Raw genomic sequence first — 15967 nt, 5'->3', positions numbered from 1 at the left:
AATGAAATCACTGCGCCTTTCTCAGCCCACACTAACAACCATGGTGCCTTCTGCAAGTGGAAGGGAGTCTTACGCTTTTGAAAAACCCTCAGGGAACTAAAAGGAAAACAGACTCAGCACTGTTTGTTTGCAAAACTCCCTCAAGCATCACTTTCTTGCTTTCAGATGTGGCTCTTGTAACCGGGGATCCAAATCCTGGGTCTGTAGGCTCAACTAGTGTATCTTTCTGGTGGAACTGAGATTCCACACATGGTGCCTTTCTGAAAGCTTAAATAAAAGTCCTGGCACTTTGATTTTTATAGAAAGCAGCAATATAAATGATTTTTATAGAAAGCAGCAATATAAATGATTTTTATAGAAAGCAGCAATATGAATTTTAAGAAAAGCTGAAAGAAGCAGTGGGGAGTCTGACTTTATACGATATTTGATTAGTATTTGAGATTAGTTAATTCAGTCAATAATAAGGCCAGATCAAAGACTAGCACTTTATAGGATCCAGGCCAATTTGTCCTATTCTATGATTGCAGACTACTCCCAGCTTTTTGGAGCCAGTTTTCTCCCCAGAGGGATTCAGGAAATAGAACTATTGCCACTACAGAGCACACAGATCTCCCCTACCCTTCCCCATTCTTCCATACTCTCACATATGTTCTTTACTTATAGGTTGTATATTTTTGCTTTTGTGTTAATTTTCAACAGGTTTTTTTCATCTCAAATCTGTCCTCTAGAAACTTCAGCTTTTATATCTGTGAATATGTACCTAACTGCACAATACATTCCCTAAGTCCCTCAATTGCTCTTTTGAACTCAGATCTACACACACAAGCAGAGAAAGAACACGGGTGGAAATGGTATTTCTTGGTGCCTATGGAACTACCTGTATTTTCTCTTTCAAGACATGAAGCTCATTACCCGACTGGCAAGTTTCTGCTTATTTTATTTAAAAGCAGTAACAGTCTTTAAAAGAGCTTCTTGATGAACTAAGACACTGGATAATCTATCTCATAGATAAAAAGGTCATTTGCTTTAGAAGCATCAAAATACTGTTGTAATTTCATCTATTTTAAGGAAGGCAGGAGTTTTTGACAATTCTATTCACAACCGTGACCAACAACCAGTACATGATTGGCACGTAATAAGTGCTTGATTAATATTTATTGATTTTACATATATAAGACTTCTCAGCCAATGAGGTTCCAGAAGACTCATATCTCAAAGCATTAATGTCACATAATTTAGATAAGTAATTGTCATATGTATGGTGCAAAAAAGTACAAAAGTCAGACAACACAATGAAGAATTTGGGATTACCTTTCTAATTCATCTGTTAATTTCTAAAGAAACTACATCTCTAAGCTTATAAATCTGCTTTGAGCAGATGATGCTATATAACAACTTTGTTCATGTGGGAGAATGAGTGAAACCCGTTATTAGAAAGTTGGAGGTAAATATATTTAACAAAATAACTACACCACAGTAAGGGAACGGCACACTGAACACGCCATCAGATATGGTTAAGACTCATGCTTGAGAGAAGAGTATTAATGAACAATTAAATAATATATCTAGATGAAGCAAAGGGAGCTCATAAATCAGGACATGCTTGAATAAAAATAACAGAACACAGTGTTTGAGTTTTCCACTCTCACTCTCAGTACCATCCATTTTGTACACATTATTAATACCACTGAACATGAAAAATCACAAAGCAAGGGCTAAGGCAGTTTAATGGTTTCCAAAGAAAGACGGGACTGTAAAACTTTTGACTTCTTCACTGCCTACCAGACTCATCAGAGGATCTGAACAAATCACAAGATGTTAGGTGACATGTTAGTGATACTGGTATTCAATAAAGGGGAAAACAGATAGGGGGAAACTTGGTTGTCATCTCTTTTCTAAGAAAGTGTGTGTGATGATGTTACTTATAGGTGGAATCTAACATATGACACAAATGAACTTATCTATGGAAGAGAAACTGATTCACAGACATAGAAAACAGACTGGTGGTTGTCAGGTGGCCTGAGAAGGGTAGGAGAGGGATGGATTGGGAGTTTGGGATTAGCCAATGCAAACTATTATATATAGGGTGGATAAACAACAAGATCCTATTATATAGCACAGGGAACTATATTCAATATCCTGTATTAAGCCATAATAAAAAAGAAAACAAGAAAGAGAGTGTGTGTGTGTGTGTATGTAAGGCATTCAGGACTTTTTCTAGTTACTTTATATGCATTATTTAATCTTTACAACAACTATCAAGGAAATATTACATCCAAACAATTAGAAGAGCACCTGATATAGAGCATGCAAAATGTTGGAAAACTAAATACCATTACATCATTTTAAGTCTACATTTAATTCTACATTACATTGTACATTTTTAAGCCAATAAAATGGCTAGTCCTGACTTGACTACTGGATTTATACATATATGTGCCTGAAAAGAATTCCATTATTTCCACTAAGATGTATGCATACTGTCTTTAACTTCTCATTCAGGAAACACAGCCAGAAGTGAAAATTCATTCTCTCGGAAATCTTCTGTGTGCTGACTGGTCTAAAGCACTTTGTGTATCTATGCTTTATTTATGACTGAAAATCTACTTAGCTGCTACATGTAGAAAAGTTCTGCTCTGTGGGAGTCTGAAGAAACTGCTACTACTGAAAACACTGAATTATAATGTCTGTTGGCATCATCATTTGCAACCTCTCTAGGTCAACGGATAGCCGAGAAAAAATGACACTAGCCTTGCTTATAAAGCTTGGGAAACTTCATTGTGTTTGTGATGTGTCCTGCAACCCACCCCCAATATTTAGGGAACAGAGTCATCACCTATACTGCAAGTATTTAAGCTTTCCTGAAAGTGGATTCGGGCTAGAAAACTTTCCTGTATCTTTTCCAGTCTCATTGCAACAGGAGATACTCAATTTTGATTGTACAAAAACCCTAGAACTCTGTATAGGGAGCAAAAAGAAAAGAAAAACAAAGGGGATAAGCAGTAGAAAAGACTGTTTTCCTTTAAGACTTACTTGGCAACATGAGGCAGGGGGCAGGGGCATGGCTGGCAGGACCGGGGGGGTCCCCTGATGGCATCTCCAATATAACCATCTAGACATTTCTCACAGTGCTCGCCCGTTGTGTTCCACTGGCAGTGCTATGAGACAAAAAGATAAGAAAATTGACAAGGGCACACAAGAAATTTTATATACAGCAAATGTGGGAATCCAGCAGTATTTCAAGCAAAACGGATATTGGGCCTGACAAAACAGACGGTATGCAATGATACTGGTCAGCACAGAGGAGCTATGCTGGCCCCATGGATGTGACAAAGTGTGAACCATGGGGAAGTCTTCCGCGTGTGCACTGGCAGCCTGGGGGCTCTCTTCAGAGTTGGTATGAAGAGCAGATTATTAGTCATTCATTTCAATTCAGAATGATAATCAGAATGATCAAGCTCTGAATATCCTAGAAGCATCAGTTTACTGACTAGGAATAAATATGAAATGAAAAAAAAAAAATCCCCTCCTGGTAAACACTAGGGGGAACATTTTAAGCATTTATAGGCTCAGAAGAATAAAATGTGTCCGAGTAAAATATAAATGGACTAGAAGGTAGATAAAGAATATTCTGCTAATGGGCTGGTATCTTGTGTAATGATATACGAGAAACAGTAAGCTGGTTTATTGTGTGATTCTTAGGACTTCCCTGGTGGCTCAGAGGTTAAAAGCGTCTGCCTCCAATGCAGGAGACCTGGGTTCGATCCCTGGGTCAGGAAGATCCCCTGGAGAAGGAAATTGCAACCCACTCCAGTATTCTTGCCTGGAGAATCCCATGGACGGAGGAGCCTGGTAGGCTACAGTCCATGGGGTCGCAAAGAGTCGGACACGACTGAGCGACTTCACTTTCACTTTCACTTTCCATTTATGGTGGGGATAATTGGAAGAAAAGCTCACAACAGTTGATTCTTCTGCCTAGAATGCCTGTTTATCATTCAAGATCTGTACCAGGCCTTTCAGAGCTTCAGGATTCCTTCCTGATGACCCCTCCTCCATCCTTCCCTCCTTCCCTGCACACATTATCATTAGCTCCCAGCCTCAGGTGGCACAGTGGTAAATACAAGAGACATGAGACACGGGTTCAATTTCTGGGTTGGAAAGATCCCCTGGAGTAGGAAACAGCAACCTGCTCCAGTATTCTTGCCTGGGACAAAGGAGCCTGAAGGGCTACAGTGCATAGGGCTGCAAAGAGTCAGACGCAACTGAGCACACACAGACACCCAGCCTCAGCAGTGCTTCCCCCTACACTGTCTCTCAGCATTGCACTGCCATCAACTTAAATGGAGTGGTACTCAGCAGCTGTTTGTTGAACTGGTGGATTAATTTCTCACTAGTCCTCTATAAGAGGCAGTGCTGCAGGTCTACTGGTATTTTCTCCAACTGGACTAGACTAGATCGCACAGGGCAACGCCAGTAGCATGACGATGTTTTCATCTTTATATTTACCAGACTCTATAAAGTTTGAATAGGCTTGTCAGTGAAAAACTGTACTACAAGAATTAGAACACCACTGAAGAGGCACCCTACTGTTTGAGCAATTCCCTTGGCAACACCTATGCACCAGAACTTTTAACAGTTAACTTTTTCCAAACAGGGCTCTGTGGAGGAATCTTGGGGAAGGCAAGATGGAGGGACTGCGAACTTAATTTTGAGCTCTTTATTTTGTCTCTACATTCTATGTTGAGGTTCAAAATAAAATAATAGTGAAGTCCTGCTCTAAACATTTTATGTGGATTAACTAATTTAATTTTCATAATAATTCTAAGGTCCTATTTTTTTTTTCCACACTTTACAAAATGAATAGTGACACAAGGAGGTTAAGCAAATTGCCCAGTGTTACACAGATGGTAGGTGTGTCTCAAAAGTGAGATTTCAGCTCAGGCAATCTGGCTCCAGAGGTTAGGCTGGAAATTCCCATATTATATTGCTTCTCCAGTGTGTCGGAGAAAAGGTTCCTTCCCAAAAGAGTCATAAAATGACTGCATTGGAAAGTGTCATACTGTTTCACTAACAGTTTGGACTTCAAATCAAGCACAACACACTAGACAAAAAGGAGGAATCCTGAGGTGGGCCACAGCTATCACGGTTGAACAGTCTTTAGCCAACTGATCAGCCATTAGACATGGACCACCTTTGACTCCTGATTAGAATTACGTTAACAAAATAGGATTAAGAGGCTAGTCCAGGAAACCTGACAGATGAGAAACTGAAAAATAGAGTGTGATGTGCAGACAACAAGATGTTACCATATTTCCCTCACTGTTCTTAGTGCTGCGTCAAATGCTGAGTGAATCTTCAGCAAATATTTGTTGAAAAGAAAGAGGAAGGCCAAAGTGGGAAAGGGTGAACTAGAATCTGGATCAAGTAAGGGAAATTAACACACACCCAAAATTGGTGGCAGTCTCTTATTCCAGGGAAAACCAATGACCCCTGTCCAACTACCCAGAATTTAAGCCATAAGCAGGGCTTCCCAGGTGGCACTAGTGGTAAAGAACCTGCCTGCCAATGCAGGAGATATAAGAGACATGGGTTCGATCCCTGGGTTGGGACGATCCCCCTGGAGGGGGCCATGGCGACACATTCCAGTATTCTTGCTGGGACAATCTCAAGGACAGAGGAGCCTGGCAGGCTACAGTCCATGGGATCACAAAGAACTGGACATGACTGAAGCAACCTAGCATGCAGCACAAGCCATAAGCAATCTGGCAGGGCTGCTCTAGAATGGGGTCAAACTAGTCCAAGTCCTTGTTGGACAGATGAAACTCATCTGTGCAGAAGAAAACAGGACTGTTGTAAGATGTCAGACCATTCTTTGCGACTCCATGGGTGCTTTGGCTTCCTTGTTAGGGCCCTATTTCTGCCATGGCAGCCATGGGGAGCAATTACCCTCAAGGGCAAAGCCTCCAAATCACTATGACCTCTAAGTGCTCAGAGTGCAAACACTGACTTTAGTCATCTGCCTTCTTTTAAAGAGCTTGCTATGAAATTTCCTAAAGGTAAATGAAGTATATTCTGTGAGATTGGCAGGGACAGTCCTGGCAGCAGGGAGAGTTCCCTAGCTCCACCAGTTGCTAGCTGATTGAACTTGAACAAGTCAGCCTTCCTGGTGGCTCAGGCGGTAAAGCGCCTGCCCTCAATGAGGGAGACCCGAGTTCGATCCCTGGGTTGGGAAGATCCCCTGGAGAAGGAAATAGCAAACCACTCCAGTACTCTTGCCTAGAAAATTCCATGGATGGAGGAGCCTGGTGGGCTATAAGTCCATGGGGTCGCAAAGAGTCGGACACGACTGAGAGACTTCACTTTCACTTTCATTCTCTGTCTGTAAAACAAAGATCTAGCTGAGGTAGTATATAACGTTTCTTAAATCTTTTACTCTGAGACTGCAAATATCCTTTACCTTCATTGTTCTGCCATTTAAAAACCAGAAAGGAAAAAAATGACAACAATAAATAGTATGTTGTTGTTGGGATAAAATTTAATTTTTTAATAAAACTGACCTCACTTAAAAATGAAAAAAGCATTCTGAATCTTTGGTCAATAGTTGAGAAAGCTATGTCTGGATAATCAATCACAGATTAGGTGTCAGGAATGACATCTGGGCACCAGCTGTGTCTCCTTCATGTGAGAAATGGAGTCTCTAGACACCTGGGCCACAGCACCAATAGAGGGTGAGAAGAAAGCCTAAAAGATCAGGTTAGTGGCTGGTCAGATGCTTCATGGGTCACTGTAGTCTGTCTAGACTTGTGGTTCTCAAAATATGTCCAGGGAGATAGCAGTGAGAAGCTCACTGAGGCTGGAATTGAAATCCTTGAAGGATTTTAGAAAACAGGATGCCTTGATTAAGTTGTTTTTAAAAAACATCTCCATTGCCTGTGAGGAAGACAGATTAGGGAAGGAGAGTCTGAAGCAGGGCATTATGAGTAGTTGGGAAGGTGTACTAGTTGTCAGGGAGGGATGCTGTGGGCATGAATTAAAACAGTAGGATGGCGCAGAACAGAGAAGGCTCTCTCCTAGGTTGAACTAGTAGGATTTTGTGTCCAGCTAAATGTTGGTGAAGAGAAAAAGGAAGTTGATGAAGCATACAGGACATCTAAGTATGGAGGATTGGCAGAATGGTGCTGTCATTAACTGAGGTGGATAATACGAAAGGAGAGACACGTCCAGGGTTGGGAGAAGGAAAAACAACATATAGAGAACTTATTACCTGTATTGGTTCTCATCATATTATTATGCTAGCGGCACAAAGCACCAGGGGACTCCACTGAGCTAGCCATCCTTAGAATCCTTTGCTCATGTAATTTTATGAGTTTATTTCAAAACTTTAGCTAGCATGGAAATAAATCACTATTTGCAAAATTTGGGCTTTTCCAAGCTTGCAACAGATTGGAAAATTGTCAAGATTTTAATGTAAGAATTATGCTCTTGATTTAGATACTAATTTTATAGTTGCATGTAAAACATGAAAAAAAATTCCCTATTACTCAGTTTCTTCTTTCTTTGACACCTAATAAGGGTGTTGGTTTACCGATCACACATGTGTAGTCTTAAAGGGACTTAGATTGGTTAATTTTGGCTTTATACACATAAAGGAGAGTTTGAAAGTCACAAGAAAAATGCTACAGAAATTAGAGATGTAAAATCTTTGGTTTCCTGAATTAGGTTTTAATTAGGCTTTGGGAGTAATAAAAAATTCATTAGCCTTGAATATGTTCAATTACTTCCCTTTCTCCATTGTGCTTAGGGTGAGGTAGAAGTTCATCTGAACATCAATCTTTTTAATTATAAAATTATTACAGACAGTTGTAGAACACTTGGGCAGGTATACTATAAAGGGAAAAGAAGAAAATAAAAGTCCATTCACATTTCCACCAGCCAGATGTGAACACTTAACAGCTTGATGGTTTACTCTCTAGGTTTCAATTATGTTTTTGTGGTTCCTTGAGTGGTTTCAAATCTATTTTCATTCAGATTTAGCTTTTTTTTCCCCTGAAATTCTGGCACAGACCTTGAAATCTGAAATCTTTTTATCTTTTTTTTTTGATTGTTACTGAGCAAGTGGGGGTTTCTGCATGTATTTCTGAAGCTCCCATGGTCCTTGTACTTTGAATTTCATTACATTGGTCACATCCACAGGCATTTTCAACTAGTGTTCTGCCCTACAGCCCTTCAGTCCACACAGTGGAGGCCACTTAACCCAGATCCTCGAATAGTGTCAGGCACGTAAGTGGTACTTAAAAAATGCTTATTTGTTAAGTGGATAAATGAAATCAACAAATCAATCCTTAGTCAAAAGAATCTAAGGAACCCTGTGCAAGTGGTGAATTTCAAGTCAGATTTTCTCCACCCTAGTTCTGGTCAGTGGGCTCCATGCTTTCCGCTAATGATGAAGCACTGGTTCTTTAGACAGTAACTGGCTTTAGTCATGACCTCTTCTTGGTTCTCTGTACCTAGCCTCTGGAACTGGGATAAAGTATAGGTTGTCAGTGACCAGGCACTCCCATCACTAGCCATCTGTCTGCTCTATTTCTACACCTTAATTCCTTTCTCATGCCTCTTTCAGGTGCTTTCCTAGAGAATCTGCCATGCCCACTGGAGCTGCCTGACCTCTGGGGCTCTGCCTGGCTGATTCTGCTGAAAACTCCGCCCAATGCACCAAAATTCTGATAAGATGCAAGGCAGCCCTTTTCATTTGGCCACCTTTCTGCATTTGAAGAATTGGCAATCCTCTTGTAAAGAAATCTCTAAGTTTTTTTGTATGTCTAAAATGGTAGCATAACTTTGTCTACTCTCTGTATTTTATTGTCAAATGGCTTAGTGTCTTAAAATCAGTTTGTAAAATACAAGGTTAAATTGAAACTGAACATGGGAATGGAGGGAGAATTAGAAACAAACAGAGGAAGACATGACAGAGGCATTACAAGCCTTCAAAATAAAATGAAACAAAAGAAGGCCGTTTATTTTTGGTTGCTTATGGAAGGTGGGAGAAATGAGTTAGGTCAGGCAAACTATAAGAACTGACTGAAACTCTGGTGCCCAGAGTGAGCTGCCAGGTGTTAGGTGGAGCTGAGAATGAGCTGGGGTTATAGCTCCTACAGGGCCGGAGCTGAGAAGCTGGCCCTGCTTGACCAGCAAACTGGTACAGGGAAGACAAACGAAACAGAAAAATATGAGTTTGATTCCAATGTGCCACCACAGACAATGCATTTGCAACTAGGTAACAACATGTTCTTTTTATATTGGCAAGCCTCTTCTGCTTCCTCACTTACATTTAGTGTTAGTCACTCAGTCGTGTCTGACTCTGCGACCTCATGGTCTGCAGCCTGCCAGGCTCCTGTTCATGGAATTCTCCAGGCAAGAATACTGGAGTGGGTAGCCATTTCCTTCTCCAGGGGATCTTCCTGACCCAGGGATTGAACCCGGTCTCCTGCATTGCAGGCAGATTCTTAACAGTCTCTGTCACCAGGGAAGCCCATCATCTAGTCTTACTTACCTAAATTAAATTTACAGGAATATAGACAAATGTTTAGTTCTTGGAGATTAAGATTGTGGGTGATTTTTCACTCTGAATTCCATGTATAGTATATATCTGTGTGGTTTTTCGGTTTTTTTACTTTGAGCATATATTACTTTAACCGGGGAAAAGACACTTCCCTCTAGGTAGGGTGAGGTGGAGGGACCACTTTTAGGATAAATAAGATGGCTCTTTTTTTTTTTATGTTCTGTCTTGGAACAAAGTAATTTCAGGAAGATTGGCAACTGACCTGAGTGTGTTTATAAACGTTTATACCCTAGTCCGGAGAAGGCAATGGCAGCCCACTCCAGTACTCTTGCCTGGAAAATCCCATGGACAGAGGAGCCTGGTGGGCTGCAGTCCACGGGGTCTCTACGAGTCGGACATGACTGAGCGACTTCACTTTCACTTTTCACTTTCATGCATTGGAGAAGGAAATGGCAACCCACTCCAGTGTTCTAGCCTGGAGAATCTCAGGGATGGGGAAGCCTGGTGGGCTGCCATCTATGGGGTTGTGCAGAGTCAGACACGACTGATGCGTCTTAGCAGCAGCAGCGGCAGCATACCCTAGTCCATCTCCAAACTTTTATCAGAACCTTGTATGCCCCAGGAACTATGAAGGAATCACATGATGACCGCCCCCTTTGGAAGCTCAAGTCCAGGTCAAAGATAAAACCATGATAGCTCCTTTTTTGACAAGGTCATTGTAAGGAAGAGTAGTTTTATCATAGCTCTCCATAGGCATAACAGGAGGGATTTTTTTCCCCTTTAATTTATTTCAGTCTTCCATCTTACTGACGGCCTAAAAGCAGCTGATGGGCTGGCCAGTCCCTATTGTCTTATACTTAAATAAACCAGAAAATGAAGAGCCCTTAATTGGTCAAATTATCAGAGATGTACATTATTAGTTCAAGTGCATTCATGGGATTCTCTTTTCAAATGTCACTGGGATTAAAATAACAGGAAACCGGAGATGGAAGCATTAGAAAGGGGTCGATTTGGCAGCTGCCTGTGCCTACACTGCTACAGAGGACATCCTGGATGTAATGGTTATTTAAGAAGATGGGGGAAGGGCAAAATAGAAACACCAGGACTAAACAAACACTACAAAGCATTAGCAACCTTTAGTGTTTGCCACTTACTTCTGTCCCTAGAAAAATGTTAATTGTTAGGTTTAAAATAAATGGAAATGTTCTAATTTGCATCTTAATGGAATGCGTGAGTAAAATAACACCTTCATGTACACACCACGAAGACCACTGACCACTTATAATCAAAACCATCTGCCTAATGCCATCAATTATGCTAATTTTGAGGTAGATAGGTGTATTTAAGTATTCTTGCAGTTTCCTGTTTATGCAAAAATGTTCTTGTGTTTTGGAAAGCTTCTTTTGCCTCGTGGGAACTAGAAGAATCCACTTCTGCTATGTTGTATAGCTCATGAAAGAAAACATGATTTTAGGGTATAAGTCTTTAAAAATGCCTCCTAGGACTTCTACTGAAGTCACTTCTGGTAAATACTTCAATCCCCATTTTCACTAGGTTTTCAGTCCATTCAGTGAAAATGGGAAATATGTAGCAAGCACTTTTGCTAAAAGGTTTCTCAGTCTCCTTCATAAATCTCTATCATGTTTCACTGTCTACTAGAAAATTCATTCCAGTTAAGGGGGAAAAAGTATCTGGGGGCTTGGTTACAGAGTTACAAACACCACAATGCCAAAGTTTTCATTTTTATTAGCTATTTGGTTCAAATTTTTTTTTTGAGGAAATTTTGATCTATAGACCTGACTATCTTAAGTTATAAAACAGGCTATGAAACAACTGTTTTATTCTCCTAGTTTATGTGGAGTGAAGCCAAACATATGGCAAACTATACAATTACAAAGGAATTTGGATGGATGCTTTCCTCTTCTGTGTATTATTTTTCAGGCCCATCCCCAAAGGCCGATAGCTGGAAATCAGCTGCCAAAAGTGGTGGGGCAGTTACCACCAGGGACAGGGGCACATTCACAGATATACCTTGGTGGCCACTTAACAATCATAAGCAGTTTATATGAGATGTTTTATAGGAAAAGGTGAAGGGTAAAGAGAAAGCATGATTAGCAGTTTGCTCCTCCGTAGCTCAAATGTCCAGGAAGAAATATCATCTCCACCAGAGATGCAAAGGCTCAGTAAAATATATGAAAAGTGACAGATGCCCCTGACTTACCACACAGAGTCCTGAGCCGTCCAAGCACTCGTTGGAATTACCATTACAGTCACAGGGCAAACATTCTCCCGAGTGGGCAAAGAAGAATCCAGCGTCGCATTTCTGAAATAGACACAACAAAAGCATCTTCACGACTGAAAAGGTCAATTTTGGGCAACATTTTCTGGGAGGAGTAAGAGATGATTAGTAAACGATCTACATATTTCTTTACAGCACACATACTGAAATGAATTATTTATGCTACCATTCAATTGTCTTTGTTCTATATCTTTGTTTCCTCTTTTCCCACTCTTTGCGGTTTTGGAGGGCCCCGGAGGAGGGCTCCTGACGCAGCCCGACACCGCGAGAACAAATGGCGCCCAATTCTCGCGATGTGCAGCTCCCTGCGCGTACCAAAAGCTCGTCTCCTCATCGTCTTCACCGCGCGAACTCCTGTCGCTTTCTGAGGACAACAGGAACACCTTTAACACCGTCCAACATTGTTAGGAAGAATGAGAAGATTTTAGGTAACAATGAGGGAGAAATTTTCTAATTTTTTTTCCATTCCAAAACAAGACAAAACAAAACACATCAGGGTGAAGAACTACATCGTGCTCCCTGTGAATAAAGACTTAACGGCTTCAGAAATTATTGGCTGTGGCAGAATGACTTAAAAGATGCCTCATGAAGTTGTACTCTTAAAAAATCCTCTTTTCAGATCCTAAAGTTTTGAACAGAGGGGTTAGGAAGTTAACGAATCCTTACACATGTCGTGGGTTGTGTGTAGGTGCCATCCCTGTATTTTGTTTATCCCCGTGACTGTGAGATATACATTATTTTCTTTCCTTCTGCTGCTGCTGCTGCTAAGTCGCTTCAGTCGTGTCCGACTCTGTGCGACCCCATAGAGGGCAGCCCACCAGGCTCCCCCGTCCCTGGGATTCTCCAGGCAAGAACACTGGAGTGGGTTGCCATTTCCTTCTCCAATGCATGAAAGTGAAAAGTGAAAGTGAAGTCGCTCAGTTGTGTCCGACTCTTCGCGACCCTATGGACTGCAGCCCACCAGGCTCCTCCGTCCATGGGATTGTCCAGGCAAGAGTACTGGAGTGGGGTGCCATTGCCTTCTCTAGTGATGAGATAATTAAGCCCGGAGATGCTGTGGGTTGTGGTGATGGTAAACTACCTTGCATTTGCTGAATGGCCCTCCCCAAATGTCCCTAGGGGTCAGGCTGAGAAACTATGAGATTGTTCCTCGTTTATGCCATGGTTCCTGGCTTACAGATATGTATTTTGCATTTCTTTGGAATGTTTCAACACTGCAAGGCAGAAATGTCATGCCGTCACAGGCCTGGAAGTTCAGTTCTTGCCTATCAGACAGATTTACATCTAAAGAATTCCAGACAGATAAGAATCTGGGTTGTTTCCACAAACTTAGGAAGTAAGAGGGTTCCCATCACACCCCCCATTGACTCATTGTAGTTTGTACTGTCCTTTGACCAGGAAACTTTTCATTGTATCTGGCTGAGGTCCCTGACTGTTACACAAAGCCATTTCCTCTTGTTTTTTTCTCTCTAGAGAAAGACTCACTAGATACCATTCACAGTATAAAAACACCGTAGTCCTAAAACTAAAATTTAATATATTCCATTTGAAAGAAGTTTAATAGAGCACAGTGACATTTTTCTATAAAGAAAAGGTGAAGAAATTCTGTCTTGCTAAGTGAAAAGGCTGAGAGGGGACCAATTTATAATACAGACTTTATAGTTGATGGTAAGCCTTTTTTCAGTTTCCACTAGGAAACAAAAGAGAGGGAAAGGTGCTAAAATTGCTATAGGAAGCATTAAATTCAGACCACCTAATTTCACATATGGTGAAATTTTTAATTATAAGAGGAACGGATAACAGTAGTGAAGGGCTTAGTATTACTTATCTCAGGAGCCTCCAAACCAGTGGTTTCTGAGTTTTCTAACGGCCCAAGTTAAGGACATTTGATTTGGGGAGTTTCTGATTCAGTAGGTCTGATGGTGATGCCAAAGAATCTACATTTTTTAATAAAATAAATATTGTATTTTAAAAATTGTTTAACTCTTTCCCCCAGCCTTATTGAGATATAACTGACATATAACATTGTATAAGTTTAAGATATACAACATGATGATTTGATAGTATGGATTGCAAAATGATTACCACCATAGCATTAACTAACAGCTCCATCTTGTTACATAATTACCATTTCTTTCTTGTGGTGAGAACATGTAAAATTTGCTCTCTTAGCAACTCTCAAATGTGTAATACAGTATTATTAACTGTACATTAGATAAGCAGAATTTGTTAGCTGTTTACCTGGAAGTTATACTCTTTGACCAATCTCTCTCAGTTTCCCTGTCCCTGTAACCACCGTTCTGGCCTCTGTTTCTATGCCTTCCAAGGAGTGGGGCAGAGATCAGAGGTGTATTTGAAAGAGAAAAACACACTGGTGGTGGCAGAGAGTCTGGTAGTGATGCCTGGAAGCAGTACATGAAAAGCTCCACTTGTACCATCAACTATAGTAAAGACCTTCCTCTGAACAAAGGAATCAAATTTCTGTAAAGGTGTTTTAAACTGATAGTAGCTGAAGTCTTTTAGGCATTCTTGCAGCTCTTTCTTCTGAAGTAGACAAAGAAAATTAAGATTTGCCCTGAATGAATGCATCATTTAAAATATGACAGTGACTAATCTCTTATGTCCCTAAGGCCCTAGCTAAATTAAGAGACTCAATTTTTAAAAACTAAAATTATCACAACATAGAAAAAAACCCAAAAAACAACAAAAAAGGGGAAGATTTTGTATTTTAGAATAATTTTAGGTTTACTGACAAAATTTGAGGGATCTGTATTTTTAAAAGACCCCATGAAACTTCACTTTCAATTTTCACTTTCATGCATTGGAGAAGGAAATGGCAACCCACTCCAGTATTCTTGCCTGGAGAATCCCAGGGATGGCGGAGCCTGATGGGCTGCCGTCTATGGGGTCGCACAGAGTCGGACACAACTGAAGTGACTTAGCAGCAGCAGCAGCATGAAACTTCTTGGTGAGACCAGGTTTGAAAAGATTATTTCAAAGAGACACTCACAGTGACTTGTACATGGTCATTGCTCAATGAACCCTTGTGATGTGAATGGTTTGGACTAGGGTAGGACATATGAGGCATACATGCTGTTGGAAACTTGTGGTTAATCCTGCTAATCCATTCACTGCTCTTTACTGGGGCTGCATTGGGTCTGCAGTCTTTCTCATCACAGTCCAGGCAACCACTACCTAGACTGGACTGTGTACTAGATGAAATCTTTACTTTATGCCAAGTTTAGGAGGTGACTTCACTCTGTCACTATCCACTTACCCACCCACTGGGCAAAGGCTCTGACCTTATGTAAAAGATGTCTTGGCTCAGGTCTCATACCGTGGGAGATGGGAAGAGAAGGGAGGCAGGGACAAGGTTGTATGGAACGGTCATTTGGCCTCCTGCTGAGAGGGCAACAAAAGTTGGAAGCCTGGCAAGCTCCTTTCTTGCTGGGTTTTGTACACTTGAAAGGATTGTATTTTCTAACTCATCTATCCAGAAGGGAGGCATCATTTTAAAATTCACATGAAGGCACCACTATCGGATAATAAAAATCCTGGATATGGGGAGCTTCTGATGCCATTACTAGACCCCATGCACTTGATACCTTAGACCTTGTGTTGTAGAACTTTAGAGGATTTCTTGGAATGGTAGGTTGTTAAGTGGTTCGAGAGAAGCTTTAGTATCCTTAGGAAGAGTATTTAAGGCTGATTCTTTCATGTAAAAACATTTCATCATTTTCCCCCCAGAAAGTTCTGTTAATTTTTACTAAATCTCTTCTTAAAATTCTATGGAAACTGACAAAATTGACCTTTGTGATATTTTTAAGAATGAAAATGTGGCTATTTTTTTAGTTTTGCTCCTGCTTAACAATCTTTTAAGTAATCCCAAGACCTGTGATGTTTAGAGGCTTGTGAAAGCCAAATAGTCTTCTTACGAAGAAAATATTACCTGTCTGCTTTCCTTGAAAGTATTCTCCAGAATTTACTAAACAAAGATGTGTTTGTGTATATACATGTGTGTGTAAGCAAGAGAAGTCTTACAATCAATTTTTCAATGCCACTCTGAATCCTCTTGCCTTTCTAAGACTGACCTACAGCAGACAACTGTA

General features: G+C 40.7%; 1 protein-coding gene and 1 long non-coding RNA gene across 10 annotated transcripts in view; one reads left to right on the top strand and one right to left on the bottom strand.

Annotated features, from left to right (window-relative positions):
• LAMA4 (laminin subunit alpha 4) overlaps positions 1–15967 on the bottom strand; it is a 145893-nt gene that overhangs the window by 94123 nt on the left and 35803 nt on the right. For 6 of the 9 annotated variants that reach the window (XM_081529613.1, XM_081529608.1, XM_081529610.1 and 3 more), the window contains 2 exons: positions 11781–11882; positions 3034–3158 (listed from right to left, as the gene is read on the bottom strand). In XM_081529613.1, the coding sequence (XP_081385739.1) occupies positions 3034–3158; positions 11781–11882 (227 nt within the window). Of the gene's footprint in view, positions 1–3033; positions 3159–11780; positions 11883–12024; positions 12142–15967 lie in introns of those variants that run through there. The other 3 variants (XM_081529614.1, XM_081529615.1, XM_081529616.1) reach the window with 1 other exon arrangement.
• LOC145521257 (uncharacterized) overlaps positions 12168–15967 on the top strand; it is a 222634-nt gene continuing 218834 nt past the window's right edge. The window contains exon 1 of the long non-coding RNA XR_014065272.1: positions 12168–12286. This is a non-coding gene — a long non-coding RNA (uncharacterized LOC145521257). The remainder of the gene's footprint in view (positions 12287–15967) is intronic.

The sequence above is a fragment of the Giraffa tippelskirchi genome, chromosome 9 (genome assembly GCF_054371585.1).
Source record: "Giraffa tippelskirchi isolate mGirTip1 chromosome 9, T2T-mGirTip1v1.2.pri, whole genome shotgun sequence".
In the NCBI taxonomy this organism is placed as follows: domain Eukaryota; kingdom Metazoa; phylum Chordata; class Mammalia; order Artiodactyla; family Giraffidae; genus Giraffa; species Giraffa tippelskirchi.
The sequence above is the reverse complement of the archived record's forward strand: the minus strand, read 5'-3'. Positions and strand labels throughout refer to the sequence as shown.